This window comes from Argiope bruennichi, chromosome X2 (assembly GCF_947563725.1).
Source record: "Argiope bruennichi chromosome X2, qqArgBrue1.1, whole genome shotgun sequence".
NCBI lineage: Eukaryota > Metazoa > Arthropoda > Arachnida > Araneae > Araneidae > Argiope > Argiope bruennichi.
The window spans coordinates 69,973,918-69,997,886 of NC_079163.1; the positions used below are offsets into that span (position 1 = coordinate 69,973,918).

At 31.1% G+C, this 23,969-nt stretch overlaps 1 protein-coding gene across 2 annotated transcripts in view; it reads left to right on the forward strand.

Moving 5' to 3' along the window:
* LOC129960026 (uncharacterized) overlaps positions 1 to 23,969 on the forward strand; it is a 123,829-nt gene that overhangs the window by 68,672 nt on the left and 31,188 nt on the right. For both annotated transcript variants that reach the window (XM_056073034.1, XM_056073036.1), the window contains 5 exons: positions 601 to 728; positions 1,255 to 1,325; positions 4,035 to 4,571; positions 12,441 to 12,584; positions 21,985 to 22,165. In XM_056073034.1, the coding sequence (XP_055929009.1) occupies positions 601 to 728; positions 1,255 to 1,325; positions 4,035 to 4,571; positions 12,441 to 12,584; positions 21,985 to 22,165 (1,061 nt within the window). The remainder of the gene's footprint in view (positions 1 to 600; positions 729 to 1,254; positions 1,326 to 4,034; positions 4,572 to 12,440; positions 12,585 to 21,984; positions 22,166 to 23,969) is intronic.

Genomic DNA, 23,969 nt, shown 5'->3' on the forward strand with positions numbered 1-23,969 from the left:
CAACAATTAAAATTTAGAATTAGAACCGCTTGTACCTGTTTATCATTTATTTGAATTTAGTATGTTTTTATTTGTGCCAAGAACTTTTTATTTAAGAAACAATAAAAACTTATTTTACAAGCTTGTGTTCGCGCCTTTTTTTTTTTTTTTTTTTTTTTCGTTTTTACAGCAGGTAATTTGAGGACAACCATCAGTAATTAGGTATTTGATTATATCATGAAAATTTTGTTATTTACATCTATGTATAAGAATTTAGTTTTCCTGTTACTATTGCAACATATTTTATGATTCATTCATCAAGATATTTTGATGTATTTTTTCATGTTGAATATTTACTTCTAACCGTAATTATTTACCAAATAAGAGTTAAATATTTAATAAATCTTTCTAACATCACAGAATTTGTAACATTAAAGATCTTGTTGTTATATCTGTTTTACAGAAGTAGAAAAGTGGGATAAATTAGATTCTGTTGGCCTTTAAGAATTAATTCCTTTTTTCCTCACTTAAATATAAAAATATTTTTACTATTAGTGGCAATGATGAGTGTATATGTTTTACTTTATTTATATTTATTTATTTATTTTTGTTCATATAAAGGTTCATGATTCAGTGTGATAAATGTGAAGACTGGTTTCATGGAAGCTGTGTTGGTGTTACAAAACAATATGGTCGTCAGTTGGAAAAACAGAAAAAAGAATGGAACTGTCCAAATTGTTGCTCAAAAGGTACGTCACAGAACTATTTTATTTAAACTTCTGCAATGTGATTATCTTTGCTTTATCAGACAAAAGCAGGTATTTCAACTAATGAAGCTAATTTAAGATCATTTTAATAATCCGTATGCGTTTTTTTATTTGTTGATTTTATTAAGAATGCTTTTATTTTAGTGATAGAAACTTATTAATTGAAAAATTTTGGATTAGGACAAGTTTTTAAAATTAATCAAGGTAAAGTTAATTATTTAATGTGAAACGATAATTGTGTTCTAATTTATTTGTAATAATAAAGCTAATCTGGATGATTTTATAATCAACTCTTTTTTTTAACATTGCAAAAAAAAAAAAAAATGCCAATTACTTAACAATGAATTTTATGAGGATTATTGTAAAAATTTTGCTTGAGAGAATAGAAAATATTGCATTAGCTCAAATTGTTTTATTTATTTTGATTTAAAAAGTGATAAAAATTTACTTCAGTTATAGATAATCAACTTTTAAGGTTTTGAAATGAATTTTTCTATTTGTAATATAGGGGAACCCTCACCACAGAAAGTTGAGAAATCACTGGAGCAAGCAGTTGACATAGGGAATCCAAACCAGAAGGTTATTTTTCATTTGGCCTTAGATTTAGATTTAATCATTCAATATTGAAAGGAAGTATAATAGTATAGTATAAGCTGTCAGTGTTATTTTTCTCTTTTCACTTTTCAAAAGTATGCAAATGTTAAAGCAGGACTCAGTCGTTCAATGCCACTATTGTTCAAATGAGTTATTTTCTCAAGTTTAACCCAATTATAGTCAACAGACAACATTTATCTGTAACCATAAATACCTATTACATTTATTTCATTATCAGCACGACCTAATCTCTTCTTCACATTAAAGGAGTACTGTTAACAATTTTTTAATGAGCAGTCAACAGCAGTCAAGAGTTGTTCTTTCTTTTGAATTTTTGTTTATCTTCCATTGTATTTTTCAGTGTTGTTCAGAGTGCAGACGATAGAAAACCTGCTTCAAAAATAATAAATCTGAATTGTAGCATTAGCTAAACTTATCTGAAAGTCTGACATTATATCTTTACTATGTATATTAGGAATGTGCAACTCCATACTTTTGTTATTGAGTCTTATTGTAGTCTTGTTGTATAGCTGGAGATTTTCATCAAGTTCATTAACATGTTTTTTAAAGAAGATTGATTCGAAAGTTTATTGAAATGATTTAAGAACTGAGATATTGGAAAATGAAAATAATTCGTGCATGACATGTTGCTGAAAACCCCAGATCTAAATCCCACTTCTGATGTTTCAGAAAGGGCTGAAACATGTAATGATGATATGTCATGTGTGATTACTGTGCAAACATGTAATATTTTTTTACTATATTTCTTGTTATCTTGAGAAATTTGAAAGATTATTTTTAGGATTACAAATTTCTGTTCTTAAAACTTGGTAACTGTAAATATATAATATATATTATATTAAAGTTATATATAAATATCTAAGTTATAAATATACAATCTCATCTCTCTCTCTCATCTTTTTATCATAATTGTATATAAGATAAATTCATTTGACTGATTTGAGTAGAAATGAGAAAGTGGATAAAGTATGGTTTTATTTAGATTTTTTGCTCTTAGTTTTCTAGCTAAACGTTGTTTAACAAATTATGTAAGAAGATATTTTTAATGTTCATACATATCGATTTATTTGGTTATACATAACATATTCTCTGTCATTGGGTGAATCATGTGTCAAAACATTTCAGAGTTTTCTCTTAGACTGAACCTTTTCCGGTCAGACTAAAATATATCTTTGTTCTGAATCTGGACCTCATTTAATACATCATCTGATTGATTTTTTTCAAAATTACATGTTAATTCTTGCATAAAATGATGTTTTTAGTAAAACGAATATTTTTTTTCTGTGTTATATTTTTAATTATACATTTAAAGATTATCCATTTTGTCATTTTTTATGTATATTGAATTTAATAAAAATTATAATGATAATAATTAAATTATTTTAATTCCCTCTAAAAGCTACAAAAGTTGTTGCTTATCTTTAAGAATTAATCTTAAGTTATAGTTTGTAGTCTTAAAAAACATCAGTTAAAAGAATTGATGCTTATAGTTCTTAGGGGCAAATAATTTTTTTGCCTTTTTTTTTTATGCATTTGCATTGATAATGTTTGAAATAAGTGCTTAATTTAGAGCTCATGTTGATGGACTGCCCAACATGTGTAACAAACAATAATTCTTCTACAAGGTTGTTGGAAGAGATATTTTTTTATAAACTGTTTCAGCAGTGTTGAAATTTATTTATCATCTTAATTAATTCCTCTTTTTAAAAAATGTTATTCTTAACCTCTCATCTTTTTCTTGCATACTAACACATTAGACAATTAATAATACAATATATTCTCTGCCTTATATTTTGTATGATTTGCATTTTATTTAAACTTGATATTGCTGTGTATCATACATCTATATATTGTGATTATTTAGTTCTGGCATTATAAATAAACATTTGATTGTCACTTCATAAACAAAATTGGATTTAGTATTATTAAATCACAAGCTCATCCTTGGCAATATTTATGAATAAATATCTACTGGTAAACATTTTTTAAATATAATTTTCTAGCCATTGTCATTGTGAAAATGCTTGTAATATACAAGATTCAGCATAGTAGGTTCCTTTGTGGCTTGCTCAATATTATTAATATGTAATCAATGATTATGTTTTTGAAATATGCTGAAAGAATTTAAATCACCTATGGTTTCTTTAATATTTGATTGGTATCGAGTTTGCCTTTATTGACATTTAATTAAATTATCTTAATGAAAATGAAATAAAATATTATGATGTACTCTCTTCAAATTGAAGATTGCACAATTATTAATTTCAAGAGCATACTTGAAATCTTCTACAAATACTTGGAAAAGAAATTGAATCTTTTTAAAATATTTTTTATTTTCTAACTTATTGCTGACTTTTTTTGTAATCATTAGGGTTCTGAAATAAAAAGAAAAACTTAAGCTTCAAGTTATCTGCTGTTGTATTGGTTGTATTGTACTGCTGTTGTATGCTACCATATATTTCTTTACATTTGCGTGCAACTCATTTTTCTTCAAAGCTTTTTCATTCTTTTTATAAGATATTTCATTTTTAAGTACACTGAGGGAAAAGTAGATAAATGTCTGATTTTGCATGCTCTAGATTTTCTAAAATTTGAAATTAAACCTTCATTATTTGGAATAAGCATTTTCCTTTTATAAGAGAAAAAAATTATTAATTTTTTTTTTTCCTCTAGAATTTAAGAATTGATGAGCAAGATGAGGATGTTACTTGTGAAAATAGAAAAGACCCATTACTTCATGATGTAAATATACTAAATTCTACAAATTCTGGAAACTATAAGATGTCTGCTGATGATCTTAAAAATTTGGATTCTTCAGCTAGTGACCAATTTCCAGATGGTGAAGCTTCCACAAATAAGGGAAGAGTTCAATTTAATATTGAGGAAAAGTTAGATAAAATTTCTAAAGTAAGAATTTTGAAGCATTCATCTCAACAAAAACGATCTGCTGATTTTAAACAAAATTCTTCTACAAATTTGAAGACACCTGACGATTCTTCAAAATTGTCTAATTCTTCAATGCAATCTTCTGCTCTAAATATGAAATCAGATATTTCACTTAAATCATCTCTGTTAACAAAACAGACACTATCAAACTCTCATAACGCAAGTCCAAATAAAAAGACGAGTGTTGCTAATCGCTGTTCTGGGAAGCCAGCCTCAGGGTTTTTGAATCCAAGAAGGAAGTTAAGTAACACTTTAAAAGAAAAGGCAAGTATTGTTTGCATTTTTTATATTGTTTTAAAATAAAAAATAATGATTTAAAATTTCAGAAATTCTATTTCAAGTGTATAAACTTTTCTTTTGCTTTGCCCCAAAGAACTTTTAGAAAATCTTACATTTAATAGTTGTGTTTAAAATGAATCTTAGGATCCTGATGATTATCCTTAATCCTGGTGATTAAGAATGAATACTAAAATCCTTTATTTTGGCACTTCTAGTTGTGCAGTTAAGGACAAGGTCTTTTATATGTCATCATTTTATTGACCTAATGTTTTTTACGTGTTTTTTTTTTTTTTTTTTTTTTTTTTTTTACAGTACTGGATTTACTACTATTTTATACACATTCATTTATTTTTCATATCAACGTGCATCACATCAGATTTCTAGATAAAAGTTTCTATTGGTGCGGGCTGATCTTTCTTGGGATGCTGAATTATTGTTACTTAAATGGAGCTTTCACCAACATTTATCCTACTCGTCATCAACATCGGCTTTATTGTGTTTATTTGGTGCCTATATAAACATTGAAAACGAAAAAAAAAAAAAAAAAAAAAAAAAAAACCAAACCCATTTAATTCCATATTTTACAACCACAAAGGTAAATGAAAGACAAGTCATGAACGATATGTCATGTTATAATGTAATAAGTTCCACTTGATAACAACTGAATTAAGATGTACCTTCAAGGTAGTAAGTAAGAAGACCAAACATCGTACGGTAGTTTTTTGTAAAATTTTGAATAAAATCCTCTCCTATGAATCCTCTCCTCTCCTTAAAGTTATGAACGAAATCTAATTGAAATGCAAATGCGGGATGAAGCATGAGAAAAAATGTATGGGAATCCGAAGCCCTAAACTTTAAATTTGTTCCTGATTAAATAATTTAGCAAATTCTATTGATTCTTTTTACAACTTTCTTTGAATTGATCGTTTGATGGTTTTTTATTTTTATGTATATATATATTTTTCAGTATTTGATAGTATTTAAACTTTTTATTTATTTCTTCAGAGAAATAATCTATTTTTCTTGTTTTTGTAAAACTGACTGAGTTGTTACATGAAATACCGCGCCCTTATCCTGAAATTTCTGTTTCGGGGGTGTAACTTATTCAGAGCTCCCAAAGCATGTTTTCGAACGTTTCGAGACATCAATTATTTAATTTTTTTCAAGTGAGGATTCACTTTCGTTTAATGGCAAATTTAATGCTGGCACAGGTTTCTTTTTTCTTTTGCAGAAATAAAACCCAATCCAACTTTCAACTTACTTGAACAATCGCTTTCGGTGAAATGCTGAAAGCAAATGCGAGTATTTGCAGTATGAAAAGTATCTTTCCTTCTACATTTAAAAACCCAAATTTTTCTAACATCAGGATCTTTCGGAAGTAAATGAAAAAAATGTTTTATCTTTATAATTTCTTGAATGAATCAAATATCTATCAGCAGCACAATCAGGTGTTGCATTTGCTTTAAGTTTTTCTTGAAACTTTATCTTTTGACCCTCAAGTGGAATTTTAAAAAATCTTAAGTTTGTGAACCAGAAATAAAACCTCCCAAACCCCTCCTTGTCTATAAAACAACCTTGTCGGCACTGAATCTAACAAGAAATATTCAAAATAAAAATTAATTTCCCCCCTTTTGATTTGGAATGCGAGGCGAAAAAAAGACATATTAAACCTCAACTCCAGACTAGATATAAATAAAGATCAAAGGATCATGTTAGTTACTTTCACTCATTGGAAATTCATATTAGACACAAAAAAAATGGGAACAAATTTGTTTTTGAACGTTTCCGTAAATGTTGTTTGGCCTAAAAACGTAATATTTTGTGTGAAGTAATAAATTATAGGTATCGTTAGATCAAGGCAAAATGTTATCAATTCATGTTATAGAAACGAAAACAAAAAGGAGAAAAAGCAAAAAGAATGGGGGAAAAAAAAGAAAAAAAAAACATACGCCTATCTTCTCAACCTAGTGGGGATCAGTTATGCAGTCTAAATTGCTAGAGAGGGCATGGTTGTATTATATATATATATATACACTACTAGCCAAAAGTATTGAAAGTTAAAAAAAATTTCACAGGTTTTTTTTTTTTTTTTTTCAAGAATAAGCCCCCGAAAAGTAATATATATATATATTTTCATTTAAAGTGATATTTTTTTATATCAATATGTTAAATTAGTCTAAATGCAAGATATAATTAAGTTACTGAACAAAAAAAAATATTTAATTTCAAAAAGAATAAAATACAAACAAAATGCATAGGTTATCAATATTGGAATCCATTTTGGTTCCCCGGAATAATATGAAGTAAAGAAAAAATATCAAGTTCTCTTAATCAGAAAAGATAATAAGATTTCAAATTAACTGAAAAGCATTTAATATTTGGTTGGACCGCCTCTGGCTTCGAACACAGCAGCCACTCTATTAGGCATGGAATCTAAAAGGTTTTGCAACACTTCTTTCGGTATTTCATGGTGCCAAACTTTAATTATTGTTTCATGAAGTTCTCGTTTTGTTCTGGGATGATTTTTAGTTATTTTCTTTCCCATTATTCTCCATAAATTCTGAATGGGGTTTAAATCTGGCGACTTTCCTGACCATGCGAGAACATTGATATCATGTTTTGCAATTGAAGATTTAACCTAAAATAACGAATATTTCGATATAGAGGTCAGAACAGAACTGAAATGAAATTTAAAATAAATTGTAAAATTTGTCTTATATTTTTCGATGTATAGAAGGGTTCCAGATCTTGCTGAAATATCTATTTCTGTCTTGGGAACATGTCACGAGCACTACGAAGCAATCGTTCTTTAGCACATCAACATACTAGTCACCATTCACGGTTCTCCGTATAAAATAAAGTTTTCCAATTGACTGATATGACGCGCACTCCCACACCATTACGCTTTCTGAGTGTTTTGATATACGAATCAGGCGATATGGCCTCATGCTCTCCTTTGCTTTGCGCCAAATGTAGCCAGTCATTTAAGAAATCGTCGCAGAATATAACTTCTCCATTACGAAATACTCCAAATTTTATGCGCCTTGGCCCACTCCAATCATTTTTTTTTTCAACATTTCTTTCGTCAGCACTGGTTTTTTTTTTTTTTTTTTTTCTAGGTACTTGTACCTTGTAACCAACTTCACAGAGCCTCCTGCGAATAGTTTTGGGATTGGCAATGACAGACGTGGCCTCATTCCATTTTCTTGCAAGTGTAGCAAATCTTGAAAATCTATTTTTACGGCATAATCGTGTCAATGTAGTATCAGCACTTTTAGAATATAACCTCAGACGACCACTCCTATGCTTTTTTATCTACAGTTCCTTCGGGTTTGAATTCCTTTATGAGGCGTGAAACAGTCGACTCACTGCTGTCGTGCTGATGAGCAATCCTAACATTTGAAATGTTTTCTTGATGCATTAAAATAACAGCCTGGCGCTTCTCACGTGTTGATTCACACGTTTTAAAAAGAAATGAATTGTTAAATTGAAAAGCAATGCATAGCGAATGCACTTCGACAGTGCAACAAATGAAATGAAATTCTTCGCAGTCGGAGCGCTTTTTAGAATAAACTACCGGGATGGCGCAACCGCTGCAGACGATTGCTTCACAATGAATGACGCAATAGCTTGAAATTTCTTCACCACTTTTATACTTGAAAATATCACTTTACATGAAATAAAAATATTACTTTGGGGGCGCTTATTCTTGAAAAAGCGTGAAATTTTTCAAACTTGCAATATTTTTGACCAATAGTGTATATATACAGGGTATTGCCGAATTCGACCGACACATTCAAAGAGGTGATAGTAGGCATCAAGAGGATAAAAAAATCAACATACATCAAAGGGTCTCACACTACGTTTAGTAGGTGAAAATCGCAAAAATATAGGGAATCCGAGAATTGTTGAAAACTCAAAAAAATTAACATGACATTTCAAGTCTGATTTTTTTTTTTTTTTTTTTTTTTCCCTTCCCATGTAGGTAGCATGCCGCTTTGATGATCCAGGCGGTCTTAAATTACTGAAAACGAAAAAACGGTTTAGAACCTTTATCTGTAAAAATATTAAAACTTGAAGAAAAATAAAGGCTTGAAAATGTAAGGAATTTTATACTCTTTAATTTGATATACGCATGTAGTGTGAAAACTGAGGAGTTTTTTAAGATATTCAAGAAAAACTAAAATGGACACAAGAAAACATCGCTGCAACATCAGTACCGATGTTTACAGAGGGTGTTGCCAAATTAGAGAGATAAATTCAGAGAGGTGATAGTAGGCATTAAGGAAATGAAAAATCACCATTAAACATAGGGTCGCAGGTAACGGTTATTCAGTGAAAATCGCAAAAACAGACGTTGAGAAAGACAATGAGCCTGTCGAAGAGTATTTCCTATGAATATCAGGATTAGGAACAAGGTAGGCGAGAAGAAGAAGCTCTCTCTTATGTAAATTATCCTTCCGTTCTAGGAAAATAAAAGCAGCGAACAAGTATTCATTAATGTGCATTGCATAATTAATGGTCATTAAACAGCATTAGCAAACAATATGTCAGATTGCACGAATGTAACTAAAATGTGCTGGTGCACCATTATGCATTTACCAAATGTATGGTTGTTGTTACTTATGGCACTTGCCATAGACAAGCCCGCTGACGAAGCCAGCACTTTAAGCCGAGTTTGTGCAGTAGCTTCTGAGGGTAAAATCCCCAGAACACCCGAGGACAGAAGTCGGTGAAGTCGACAGACATGACACACACACTCGCTTGCGCAACCCCTTTTTACATGGGGGCTCTTTCACACTTCTCACCGACAAAACACAAGGTAAAGAACAACCGTGACCGAACCAGGACTCGAATCCGAGACGCACAGATCACGGAGAAGACACACTACCCTTAGGTCAGGACGCTGGCATTAACCAAATGTTCTAGCGTACAATAGTCGGTATTCCCTGCAGTAAATCCGGAGAGATGTGCTGAAAGGTGTACTTTGCGGAACTGAGGCATACGGGCAGAAGATACGATCTCAGTTGATGATCTCTGAGAATCCCTGCCCAGATTTTAGTATTAAACTTGTGTTGTACGCTCGAAAAGATAGTGATGTGGGGATTTTCGAATGACTAAATATGCGCTTTGGGCGTTTTGAAGACACCTTCTGTCGTAAAGCAAGTTTCATCTAAGAGTAAAACTCTCGCAGAAAAGTGTGCATCGTCCTGTGTGGCATCAAGCATGCAGCGTGCGAACTCCACGCGAAGTGGTAATCATCATCGCATAGGAATTGAACTTTCTGCAGTTGGAAGGGTGCTTGTTTTCAGCATGCATAACCTCACCGTTCCGTATCGAATACTCAGTTTAGCTGCAACTGATCGTATACTTGTCGATGGGGTATCGGCAAAGAACTGAAAAACACTGTTTTCTGTGCCAGATGTGCGCACACTGTTAATTTGCCCTGCATTTTATCTCAGTATTTTGAAGGATCTTTTCTCCCTCAGTCGTCGATCGATGTTTGCAAACGCGGTATGGTGCGGACAACGCTCCTCGGACATTGCTCTTGGTACATTCTTTGTGCTAGGCGTCCATTGCCATCCGCTCGATCGCAAGTTAAGTGCTTATCCTCATATTCGTCATTCGTGAAATCTGACATGTTGTTGCGAATGAAGTTTAACGACCATCAATTCTGCAATGCTCATTAATGAATACTTGTTCGCTGCTTTTTATTTATTTATTTTTATTGCTTTTCCTTTCTCGCATGGAAAATTTACATACGAGAAGTCTTCTTCTCGACTACCTGGCTCCTAATCCTCGTATTCATATGGACATTCTCTTCGACGGGCTCATTGTCTTTCTCGACGTGTGTTTTTGCGATTTTCACTGAATAAACGTTACCTGCGACCATATGTTTTATGGTAATTTTTTATCTCCTTAATGCCTTCTGATAAATTCATCTTTATATCAAATTTTAAAATCTATCTTTCTAATTTGGCAACACCCTCTGTAAACATCGGTACCGAAGTTGCAGCGATGTTTTCTTGTGTCCGCTTTAGTTTTTCTTGAATATCTTAAAAACTCCTCAGTTTTCACACTATATGCTTATATCAAATTTAAGAGTATAAAATTCCTTACATTTTTAAGCTTTTATTTTTCTTCAAGTTTTAATATTTTAGCAGATAAAGCTTATAAACTTTTTCGTTTACAGTAATTTTTGACCCCCTGGATCATTAAATCGGCGTGTTACCAAAATGAAAAAAAAAAAAAAAAAAAAAAAAAAATTAAAAATGTGCTTTCGCTTCGAATGTGCTTTTTCCAACAACTGAAATAGATGCTGATTGAGGAATGGGTACTCTTACGTCAAGAATTGTTGGACAGTCTAGTGCTGAGTATGGATAGGCAGTGCGAAACAACCATTACAGTAAGGGGAAGTCATATTCCATACTAAGGAACATCTGCTTGTTGCTCTTCCTCTTGGACAGACAATCATGTGTAGCGATACTACGAGTTCAATTAAGCCTTTTTTTGTTTGTTTGTTTGATTCCATACTAAATGCATTGCATTCATTTTTGCACAACTATGCTTTCGTCATCATTTAGGTACAAAATGCTGTCTCTCATTTCTGAATTTTGCGTCTCTCGGATGATTTCTCGTGGAGTTATGGAAAAAAAAAGCATTCCTTTGCTTAAGTTTTGCACACCAGTGTATATATTCTCTAGATGCGATATTGTTTGCTCATATCTGTAAGCGGTAATATCCCATCGTGCTGTTCTTCCTAGAAAGAAAATGTCCAAACTATTTGGAAAATACCAACTTCAACAATTTAACATTTTTATATTGTCATGCTGCGACCGCGACCACAACCTTTGCTAACTTGATACTGTTTTTAAAATCTGAAAATTTTAAATCTGTTTCTGCCTGAATTCTGACAAAAAAAAAAAAGTCTCCGATACCAAACTGATGTATTAGCAATATTATATTTTTCCCCTTTTTGAAATAATTTTGCAGAATTAGTATATATAATTATATAATGCGAAAACGAAATATTTTATAGGGATTTATATGGTCTTCTACACTATTGTTCCATAATGCTTTATCTGTTGCATTTGAAGTTATTTTGGTGTAATAATTTTGAATATTTACTCTAAGTCATGATTACTGGCCAACAAATTTGTAAAAATTTTAAACATTATTAACAAGCTTTTCCATTTTCGCAAAATCATTGCCAGCAAAACACCCTGAGGCCATACGAAGCTTGTGAAGAAAATAATAATTTTAATTTCATTGTAGTTTTAAAAATTATTTTCTACCCACTTAAAGTCAATCTTAATAAACACTGATTTTTGGCGAGTTTCCTACTCCACTCGGGATATAATAGACTTAAACTGCTTTTCAAACTATTCTTTCGTTTTGAATTCCAAGAAAACAGAAAATCTTCTTCCTGAACTAAAAAAAGGAAAAACGCTATTTTTTCTTGGCTTCGCGTTTCCCTCCAATTTTCATAAACTCATTGAAAATAATATCTAAAAACATCAGTTAATACTCTTCTTTGATCTTTCAATCTTGCAATAAACTGAAATATGACTTTGATGAACCACTACATTTCCTTCAACAATCTGCGGCACACATCCGTTAATCTAACTCACACATATTATAAAAGAATTCTTATTTTTTTAAAAAAAAAAACATAAAATGAGTTATGCTAACAAAAATATTTATTTTATTGAAATTGAATATTTAAGATAATTAACACTTTCATATAAGTTTAAATTACATTTATACTCGTAAAATTTCTTTCTAAAATGATTAATTTCAATTTACATCATTCATATTACACTCATGTATTTCTCATTAGAATTTTAATTCCAGGACCATTCAGTTAAAAAGAAACAAAGTTGTGTTAACTGTCAATCTGAAGCCAGAGCAAACTCTTGCTATTGTAGTGATGACTGTATTGAAAAGTATGCTGCCTTATGTCTGAAAACAATGCGTGATGCCAAAGGTGGTCTTAAGGTATACCTTTTTACTTTTAAATTATTTTGCATTTCAGATCTGTCAAAGATATTAAATAACAAAGAGCATGGTAAATTTTTTTAAGTTTTATTTTAATAGCCACAATTTTATTCTAGTATGTCCATTTTTTTTTTTAATTTTATTATTATTTTTTTAGACTTTTCTTGACTTTATTCTCTTTGCAGATCTAACATTTAATATATTTGTTCTCAAATTTCTTTCTTTTTCCAGTGTAATTTTTGTACTTAATGGAATGTTCATTTACATGTTTGATCTTTTTTTTTTTTTTTTTTTACTAGGAAATATTTTATCTTTATTTGTTATTAGCAGAAACTTTTGAAAATGTTTCCATTCCAACAGTGGAACAAAATGTAATAAAGTTTTCTCACATTAACACCGTTTAAACGTTCATAATAGAAATAAAATGCTATTTCTGCTTTAGAAGCAATTTTCAAGCAAAATGATTCATTAGTGTGAGTGGTATGTGAAAAACTTATTCTTTAATTTTGAAGGAAATGTAATAAAAAGGCTGAAATTTTTTTATTTCAGAGTGTAATCTAGTGTTTTCTAATGTTTACAGATTTAGATGTACAGTACATTCTCAAGCATCCGGTTCGCGACTGTCCGGCTTCCGTACTATTCGGCCTAGTTTTCTTATATCGTAATTAAATGTGGAAGGCAAGGCATTGCATTGGCAGCAATGCCAAATCATTGGAAGCAGGGGTTCTACGATCATCATACGTATCGTGTGCAAAATACAAGTTGTGACAGGAACAGAGCAGCGTTCTGCTCGTTGTTCATTGTTTTGTCAGTGTGTAATGAACCTCAATTGTTGCCGCTGTTCCTGATTATTATTGCACAGATTATTATTGCACAATGTTCGTAAACTGCTCTCGGGTATGCTTAATGTTTTTTAAGTGACAACAATGAAGATTTCAAAATGGGTGATAAACGAAAAAAAGTTGTAGTAACTATGGAGAAGAAAATTACGCGCTATACAGTGACTAGATTCTGGTGTAACAGCAAAAAATATAGCTTCGGACTTAGGAAAAGTGTAGTTGGGGACTGGAAAAATATCGAGCAGAAATTGAAAAATGGTGTGTTGCATAAAAATGGAAGTGGAACAATGGTAAGAAAAACCATGCTGAAAGGTAAACATAAAGAAGTTGAGGAAGCTTTATTCTTGTGGCATGAACATTTAAAAAGAAAAGCTGTACCTGTAACTAGGCCAGTATTCAGAGTTTACTGTCAGTGATGGATGGTTAAAAACTCTGTCTTCTTTTATTGGTGGGCAAAGAATGAGCTCATAGAACTCCTGCCTATCCAGCTTTTTTGTTAACCGACCTGCTCTCCCGCCACATAAGACCGGATACTCGGGAGTATACTGTATGTATTTATGCAACTCTTTGCGGTTATTTTTTTTTTTAATTCATGTCATAAAATTGACATTTTAAAAGGTGATTAACGTCATAGTATGCCCTTAAATTGTCACAATTGCCATTAAATTCTGAAGCATATAAATGAATGCTTCAGAATTTAATGGCAATTGTGTTATATGAAACCATATCATACACAGGGGTGAATTGTTACTTGTATTTAGTAAGATATTTAATTTCAGACAAGAAGGGATGGCATGATACTTTAATTTTATATTTTTAATCATATCTGGTATATTTTGGTAAAAGTAGGGAAATAAAAGATTTCAAAAAAATGTCCAAATGTATGTAGAATATATAGACTTCTGAAAGATACCGGATTCAGAATTTCTTACATATCATTGGATTTTGGTAATCGATCTTATACCATTTCTGTATTTACCCGGATAGCGAAAACCACCATCATGCCAGAAGCTTCTCATTCACAAATCTGAGGTGCCTCCGGTGGGAGAAAATGTCGTGTAAGAAGCATAAAATATGACATTTATTTATGTCTTAAAAATAGAAACGACTTTTATGAATTTTACCATAAACAGTAATTATTTCCCCACAAAACACTTATTTAAATATTGCAAATTTTTATCAACTCTATGAGCATGTAGTTCCGAAATATCCAATTAGGTCCTCTTAATTATTGGAATTTTAAAAAACTTTGAAAAGCATTTTTTTTTTCTTTCTCATTCTTCTTATTTAATAGTGACGTTTGATTTTTTTAAAAATCGCTAAAACTATTTAAGAATATTATGTATATTCTTGGATCTTAGGAGGATAAACAGTATATTTGATGTATAATTATGTAATATGTCTTTTAAGCATGATGCTACTATTTTTCTGACAAATCTTTTAGTAAATGTGTATATTTATCTTAAGCATTTGTTCTCGTGCTTTATTCATTCCATCCGTCCACTTCATCAAGGATTGCCACTGCTCTCTGATTTACCAATCTGGTGCTCCTTGCTTGACCTGTGTCATGTCGTTGAACAAGGAATTAGCCATTTCTACAAATTTCTGCCTAAGCATTGAAATTTTGTTTGATCTGGAAGTGTCTTTCTAACATTTTCTACAGTGTTTTTGTTTACAATCCCATACATAAAGTACATATCATTCTTCTTCACTTTTAAATGCTGTTCCATGTATGCCACCGAACAAACTCTGACACATAGGTACAATTCTAATAAAAAAGCCACCATCTTGCAGAATAATTTTAGCTACTTCTTCGGCCTATAATACAAAGGTTCTCAAACTTTTTAGATTTTGTACCACATAAATACGGTTCAAAAATATATGTACCATTATAAAAATATTTTTCGTTAAAAAATTAATGTATCTGAGTATTTATAATTAAAAAATGTTGCATTTGAAACTTTACATTAAAGTAATAAAATATAGATATATTATGTATTGTAGTGGATAACAATACATAATAGCAAAATTTACTCTTCATTATTGTTGAAGCCAATAGCGTCATGAAAAGTGCTTAAATTTGAGAACCACTTTTAAGCACTTTAAAAGGTGCTTAATTTTCTCGTGAAGAGCGAAGAAAGCCTTTTGTTTTGTTATGTTTCCCCACAAGTTGAATATGATAATTCGAAATCATGGTCGTAAAGGCTTATTTACCAGATGTATAAAAAAAAAGGGGGGGGGTGTTGAAGAAAGAATCCAGGGGTTCCAACACATATTAAGATAGTACTTAATGATTCATTTCTTTTATTTCTGCCTTCCTTTTTCTTTAATGCTCCCTTTTTCTTTAACAATACGCATTGCCATTTATTAAAATACTGGAATAGTTATCCGGGAGGGGCCGTACGAAATACGTACTGTTCTATACTTATTCCGAATCGAAAAACATTCGAACTTCAATTTTTAATGTTTTAGATGTTGAAAAATTTATTTAAGTTATGCCTGGTAAGTATATATTTAAAGGTTTATATTTTGTTAATAAAGAATAAGCAGATTCATCCGATCAACGGAAATAAGTAAACAGCAGGACAAATTTAATGCGCCAAAAGAATCTTTCGGTTATTGGAAAAGCTGCTCTAAAAATAGTAACATATTCGATAAACATTCTCATTAATATGTCGTTTTGGAGCGATCGCTTGAGCTACCTATTACAGATATTCAACTGTTCTGTATTGAATTGTAATTAATTGCGGTGTATAATTTCTTAGTAAATCCCATAAAATGTAGTGTGGTGAAATTTTAGCTTGAAGCCTTTAATTTTCAATGATCGTGATATCTTTCACGGTATTTTTTGAATGTCCCCAGCCATTTGAAAATTTTTATTTGTTGGACCAATCTTTCCAAATTTGTTTTGACTAAGGGAGAAAAAAACTGCTGTATCTGGTACTTAAAATTGTTAAAGAAATAAATAAAAAAATATCAAAATTTTTATTTTTCAGGTTTTTTATCATTTTCTAACGATTTTTTCCCCCCTTTTATAACTCTTATAGAAATTTTTACCCAATAAAAACTTTCTTAATATATAAAGTTTATTCCACAGCAACGCCCAGCATAAGACCATTGAAGTTAGGAGCATGAAATTTGGGAAGTTATTTTTTAGGAAGGGGCGGAGGCTTTAGAGGGCTACTAAGAACGGATTTCTCAAACTTTTAATTCGAAGTTTAATTTTTAAAAAAATAAAAGTAGAATTTTAACTTGTTTTCATCATAACATCAAAGCATATTATTGCACAAAAATTATTTTAACACCGTTTTACAGGTTAAAAAATAGCTTTTCAATGATAAAAATCTTGTTTAACTGAATTTTTAATTTTTGAGCAATCAATTTTGGACACAGTTTATAACAATGAAATTCAAAATAATATGATTGCTTCTTCGTATCGTTGAATCACATTATTTTGCAGCTATTAAAATTGTAGTAAAATGCTTTCTTTGCATTTGCATATAGAAATGCTTTCTTTGCATTTATTTAAACTTTTAAAAAATGTAAGCAGTTCATTGAATAAGATTTTTCATTTGTTGTGTTTTGTTAAATTTTGAAGCATTGTGATATATTATCTTGGGCTGGCATTAAGAAATACTTTTTAAAAAAGGCTTCAATTAACATTTTTATTTTCTCGTACGCAAAATTTAGAGAAAATATTGCAATCATCAAAAAAATTCGAACTCTAGATTTTGATGAATCTCCACGTTTCAAACCTCCTTGAATTCGAAAAACACATTTTTGGAAAATGTCTGTCTGTGAGAAATATAATACAAAAACAATTTGAGCTAGACGGATGAAATTTCGTATGCGAGCTTCATACCACATTTGTAGATTTCTATCAAATTTTGACAACAACCGTTTAGCGGAAGTCTGTTTGTCCGGCTATTCGAATATAAGTTAGCATGATAACTACAAAACAAAGAAAGGTAGATAGATAAAATTCGGTATACAAATTTAGATATCTATCAAATTTTGAGCCAATTATAACAAAGGGTTCACTGTGTGTCGGTCTGTACTTGCTTAAACATGTAACGTTTCGATAACTCAAAAATGCAGTGACTTAAATATATCGAGTTTGGTATATAATTTTGGGACTGCAAGTATAATTTTGATTTTTTGTTTTGGTCAATTGGGATAAATGTGTCTAAAACCCAAATTCTTTTTTCAAATACTTTCAAAAGCATACCGGGACTAATCGCCAAAACGCTTGCTAAAGATCGCACGCTAGAATCAGTAAAAATGTTTAATTCACGACTAAGGTTAATATTTCCTAACTATTGTAGGCCAATGCCACGCAAGGCATTTTCTGGCAGTATGCGAGAAAGTTTTAGGGAGACGCTCACGTTGATATATTTTCGTTTTACTTCTTATTTTAGAGGTGTTTTTGACTTCATGAATTTGTTTCCTTTTTTTTTAACGAAACCTGACTTATTAAAATATTTTCATTCCTTCGTAAAATATATATAACATTTCTGCTGTAATTTGTTTAGGTAAGAATTTTTACTTATAAGTTAAAAAGCAGGTTTTCATTAAATTTTAGTAACGTTAAACGTTCAAAATAGGTCTTTACTAAACATTGGAAGTAAGAGGCGGTAAGATAATTTCTTTTTATTATTTTTTAATTTCTTATCATTTGGGAACTCTATTATTTTCTATTAAAAAATAGTCTGAAAAATTCATTTGGAACATGGCATTGTTCTGTCATCGATTTCATGGCAGCTTTGCTAGTCGTATGATAATAACCATAACAATGCTTTATTTCTTAGATTTATAAGATTACAAATAAAATTACTAAATAGAATGAGTATGTGGAGGAACAAATTTACTTCTCCCATACCAGCTACGTTGAATCTTATTTGTTGTTGCTTATATAAAAATCAAATACAGAATTTTTGGTCATACTGTGCATCTACATCATTATCAACAATTTTAGAAATGTCGTATCTATCTAAATGAATTAGTAACTGATTAGTTTTAAGAAAAGTTGAAAAAGATCACAGATCTTTATTGTTAATCATATAAAAAAATTTAACTTTTTGCTATTGATATTTTTTTTTTTTTCATTTTTATAATTATTTCTATGTTTTTGTCAAATCCAAAATTTTACAATAGAAGACGTGCAAATATAGAAATAAATATTAAAATTTAAAGAATAAGCATTTAAAATTCATTTTTTAAAAAATTTTCAGTAAAAACAGTGCATTATTATAAAACAGAAAAAATCTTGGGCTTAGAAAATGTGCACTTTACGCCTGCATACTTATACAAAAGTATCTACTTTTTTGGGTTAAGGTGCTTAAAAGTACTTAATTTTTTGCAGCAGTTTCTCACTACATATCCTGGACGCCTGTTTTGATGTAACCACTTTCGGTTTTATCTTCGTTTATTTCAAACATAATCAAATTCAAATCACGACCGTATCCTACATTTATTTTTATTTAATAAAATGGTAGAAAATTCAGTTTCGCTAAGATATAGTATTTTGAAAGGCATTAATAATTTAATCACATTCTTTAAAATATGTTTATATTCATCTCTTCTTTTGAGCTAAAATTTGCTTACGTTGTCAATTTGTAACTCATAAGTTTTCTTTCATGCATCTATTAGCTCGAAATATTGTACGATATCCCCACGGTCTTGTCCTATATTTTGAATGCAGAACAGTATCTTGAAGTTATTGTTGCAATATTTAAATTGAACTTCAGTTACACTTCCAGAGATGTCTGTGTATTTCTGAGAGACATAAACTGGCTTTCAGTACCTTTAAGACTTTTGTAAAGTTTTTTTTTTTTCCTACCAGTTGACATCTTTATACCAGCCAACAGTATACATTGATGGCAGCTATTTAAATCATGCTTAATATCTAGGATAAATCCCTGATAATTAGCTAACAAATATATTAAACCTCAGGTAGCTTAAAGGTTTAACATCCTTTAATTTGACTCTAGTTGTGACTGGGGTGCCACCCTGGAGGGTACACGAAAATGTGAGGGTCTGGCTCCTCCCATCGATGACGGGACGTACTTCCTTAGGAAAGGGTTGTACCGTGACCGGTGATGGCCCTTAAGACTTAACCGTAGTTCCCACCAGTGTTGCTGTAGCGGCGGTCCGGTCATTCAGTTTTTTATCCGTGTGCCATCGAGGCGGGTCAGAGAGTCAACGATATAACTATACCTCTCTAGTAAGGTCAATTCTAGAGTATAATTTTTCCATTTACTCTTGTCCATTAATTTAAATGAAAGGATGCAATTAAGAGGTAGGATAATTGTGACTGCCCGAATGATATATGAATGTGATATTCCATCCCTTTCCTTGAGAAGTTACTGTCTATCGAGCTTTCCAGTTACCGTTATCGTCACAGAACTTCATCCTTTGACACAATAACCAGTCGCTGAAAAAGCCAAGTCCTTCTTTGGCGAAAGAAATGGGTCTGCTTTCAAGTAATGTGTTGTCGCATTATTTGGAACTCCTTTTAGACATTGTTTGATTCCGATAAAGTCCATGTTAAACTTTTGGCAAGGATGACTACAAAGTCTAATGTCCTTGAATTAATCCAACAAATAGCTCTGAAGACCATTCATTGCATCTTTCAATCTGCCTTTAAGATGTATACTGATGGCAGCAAGGTCGATTAAGGTATTTCTGGTATTTGTAGCACGTGGAAACTTCAACTGGCGTAATCAGTATTATCAGTAAATACGCTGACCATTGCTCTATATTCAAGTTTGAACTAATTGCAATTTATAAGGGCCTGCGCTATTTTGGCACTTCTTTTGGACTTGATTTTAAAGATGTATAGATTTTAACAGTGCCCGTATACAGCTCCTTTCTGATTGGACGAATGTGTGTGTGTGTGGGGGGGGGGGTACGAACTTGGATGTTGTAGATCTGAGCTCTCGGCTATCTTTGTAATATTCTATTATTTTCCAGTGAGTGCCATCCCACATTGGGCTGATTGGGAAAGCGCTAGCTAAGGCCTGATTCTGCTGAAACCATGCATAGAATTAAAGAATAATTCTGAAATCTTCCCAATTAAAAAAATGGAAATGATTAAACTTTAGAAAGCTCCATCCAGTCATGTATGGTACTTTGGTAGAACTGCTGATAGGTCACTTCATTTGAAGAATAAACTTGCCATAAAACAGTTTTCGACTTTCTCGCGATTTAGAAGTGGACACGCCAATGCTCTTATATTCCAGCAGAATCGGAAGCTCTTTTTGTAATTCAATTAGAACAATGCTGACCAGGCATCCCCCTCTAACAATCTTGATCGTTTGGGTTTTACTAAAAACAACATTTTAAAGGATCTGATTTTATCCATCGACCTATTTTTTGGGAGGGGAGTGGAGAATTCATTTAGATAGTCCAGCAAGGCTAAGACATCAGGAATTATACTGTGCTCCAACCTAACTTGGCAGTAGTGTATATTCTACGCATGCCGAATCACAATCGTTGTCAGGGGATCTGGGTTACTTTAAAGTACAAAGTTACTAGAAATGAAGATCGTTGCCGAAACTTTATCTCGCAAATTTTTCGCCAAATAGTAAATATTTATTACCTTTATTATATTATCATTTTAAATCAGAGAATTAATTCTTTTTGTATTTTCATTATTTTATTCAATATTATTGATACATTATTTTAATAAATCATTAAAGCTATTTCATTTCGTTTCATCGTTTTTCAAAAGAAAATCCCAAGTCTCTTAATATTCTGTAAAGCGTTGTTCGGCTAATGTTTTTGGAAAAGACATCTCTGTCATCGTTCATATTTTTAAACTTTATCTAATGCTGGAATCTCATTTCTACGAAAAAATGCATGGATTTTTCATCGAATACAGGATGATGTAAAATCATCCTATTTTACAAGCCTTGGTCGTACTTAGCCTGGTCGCTTCTTTCCACGGGTACTTAAGGGACTTGATGCCTTTTTTCAAACGGATAACTTTTCTTTGCGAAACACCTATAAGATGCGATACTTTATCAACGATTTGATTGATAGAATCTTGAGGGTTTGCTTCTCGGAGTCGAGAATAAAAATTTAATATGTTTCTGCGTGTTGCACTTTTTATTGGTTTCCTTCGTCATGAAGGTGTATGCAGCGTAGTTGATGATAACACTTTTTCTGACATTTTAGAAGTGAATAGAAATGACGACTTGGATAAATATTCAACAATCGAAACTAATAAAAGGAAATTTGCAAAATGTTTTACCATAAAACATCACGATAAAAAGTAAGATATGATGTTAGATTCTTAAATTCTGCGTTCAAACTTGATGACATTGTAATGTATGAGGAATTTAATTATCCAAATCGTAGTTAATTATCTCCAATTTTTTCCGGTCTAAATGAAATAGTAACTAAACTTTCGGATGTAATTATATAATAACTAAACCAAATGCATTAACAAATAAAGCTATTAACATACACATTGTACCTGTTTCTTTGCTTTATTGTTAAAAAAAATTTATGATATCTTCTTTTTTATATTTTAAATTAATATGATAATTTCTTTCCAGGGTCCTGAATTTGATTCGCAAAGACTTGTAGTTTTAGATTGTTTGAAGGGAAGTTTAATATCCAATGAGAATGGTCCTACAGCTGGTGAAATTGTTTCTTGGTTGAAATCAAATCCGTCTTTCATAATCGCTTGTTCATCTAGCATGTCTCCATCAGCGAAAAAAGATGCTAATTCTCAAAGTAAGCAAATTTGCCATTGAGCTATCTATATGGCATGGAAAAGTAAACATGTGGTTTTTTACTGGCTTTCTAAAATTTGTTTTAGATTTTGTATAACATCATGCAAGCATTTCAATATATTCTGAAATTTCTCTTAGAAAACTTGTCTTGAATAGATGCCAGAAAATATGCAAGATATTTTGAATTCAAGCATTTCAAGTGTTAATAATTTAAGATCGATATCTTTTAGAGCCATAAAATGTTACAATTTTATTACTTTTTGTTACCTGCATTGTATGGTTTTAAAACGTAAATGATAAATTGATGAAGAAATTTGATTTTGATTACTTGACAGAATTTCTTTTGATATTATATCAACTGGCAAAAGAATAGATTTCAAATAAATTCAGTTTTTTCAGCAAAATATTTAGTTATTATTGTTTTATTTTCTGGCTAGAGAGAAGATGATGGAAAAGGTATGCAAAAAATTCATAGTTTATGTCATGAGCATATAGCATACATAGCTATATTTATTTAAAGAAATTTTTGAAATTCAATTATTTTTTAATAACGAATTTACAAAACATAAACGAATTTTCTACTGTAAAAGTAACAGTAGAAAATTCGTTTATGTTTTGTAATCTGTATTTGAATACTATGCAGCAAGATCCGCATTGGGAATCTAAATCAAGGTAGCGACAGAACCGGGAAATCAGGGAAAAGTCAGTGAATTTTATAACTCTAGAAAAGTCAGGGAAATTCTAGAAACATATAAAAATCTGAAAAAGTTACGGACGAGATTCCGAGCCAAATGTGCGCGTGTTCGGCGATTTCGCGTTATCATTTTTTGACATCCGAAGCCCTAATGTCGCCAAAACAATCAGAGCAACAACAACCCATGATAGCTTTCCTTCAAAGATATGGTGACTTTTTGGAACTTCATAGTGATAAAAAGAGCGATAAGCTGACGTTCCTTGCTAACAGCAACCCTAACGAACCTTTCAGAAAGATCGGTTTTCAATTTTCAGAAAATAAGCGTACGAATAAATTGGGGTTCGACTTGCTTACAACTCAAAACCTTGCAATGATGCTATATCTTTATTAAGAATGATAATATTGTTTTCTCATGGCAATAGTATTATTGAGAGAGAGGATTTCCGACCAAAATAGATTTTTTATGAAAGAACTAACACTTATTGCAAAAATAATTGTGTATGACAGCATTCAAGCAAATAGTGGAATAAGTAATTTTAAAGTGTAAAAACAGTTGATTTTAAGTGTGAGGAATTCTTGTGCCAAATATGAAGAGTTTAAAGAAAGGAAAGGAAGATAAGGAATTATGTGAAAATGAAAAGAAGAAGCAGAAAGAAAAAGCTCAAAGAATTAAAAGTTTTTTAAAAAAAATTCTTTTGACTACTGTAAAAGATAGTTGAAGAGTTGAGGAAGAAATTACAAGATTCCAAATTTTTTCAGAAATAAGGTTTTGAAACTTTAATTAGTTAAAGCAGTAGTTATTATTTTAAACCAAATATTATTAGTACTCTAATACATTATATTTCAGTTTTGAAATTATTAATTACTAGCCGCCTTTGGCGACCAGCCGGTTCGCCAATCTCAATGCTCGTTAAAATTGTAATAATTAAAAATTTTATGTAACTCCTATTTTAATAGCTTCTTCATCAAAATATTTTAAAGCTTCAAATTTTGATAGTCATATAATTCATTCATATTATAAAGGCCTTCAGTCATAATGCAATATGTATCTCTCTAATTTTCTGTCAGCTTCCGTAGAATTTATGCTTTAAATTAAAGTTGAAAAATGGTT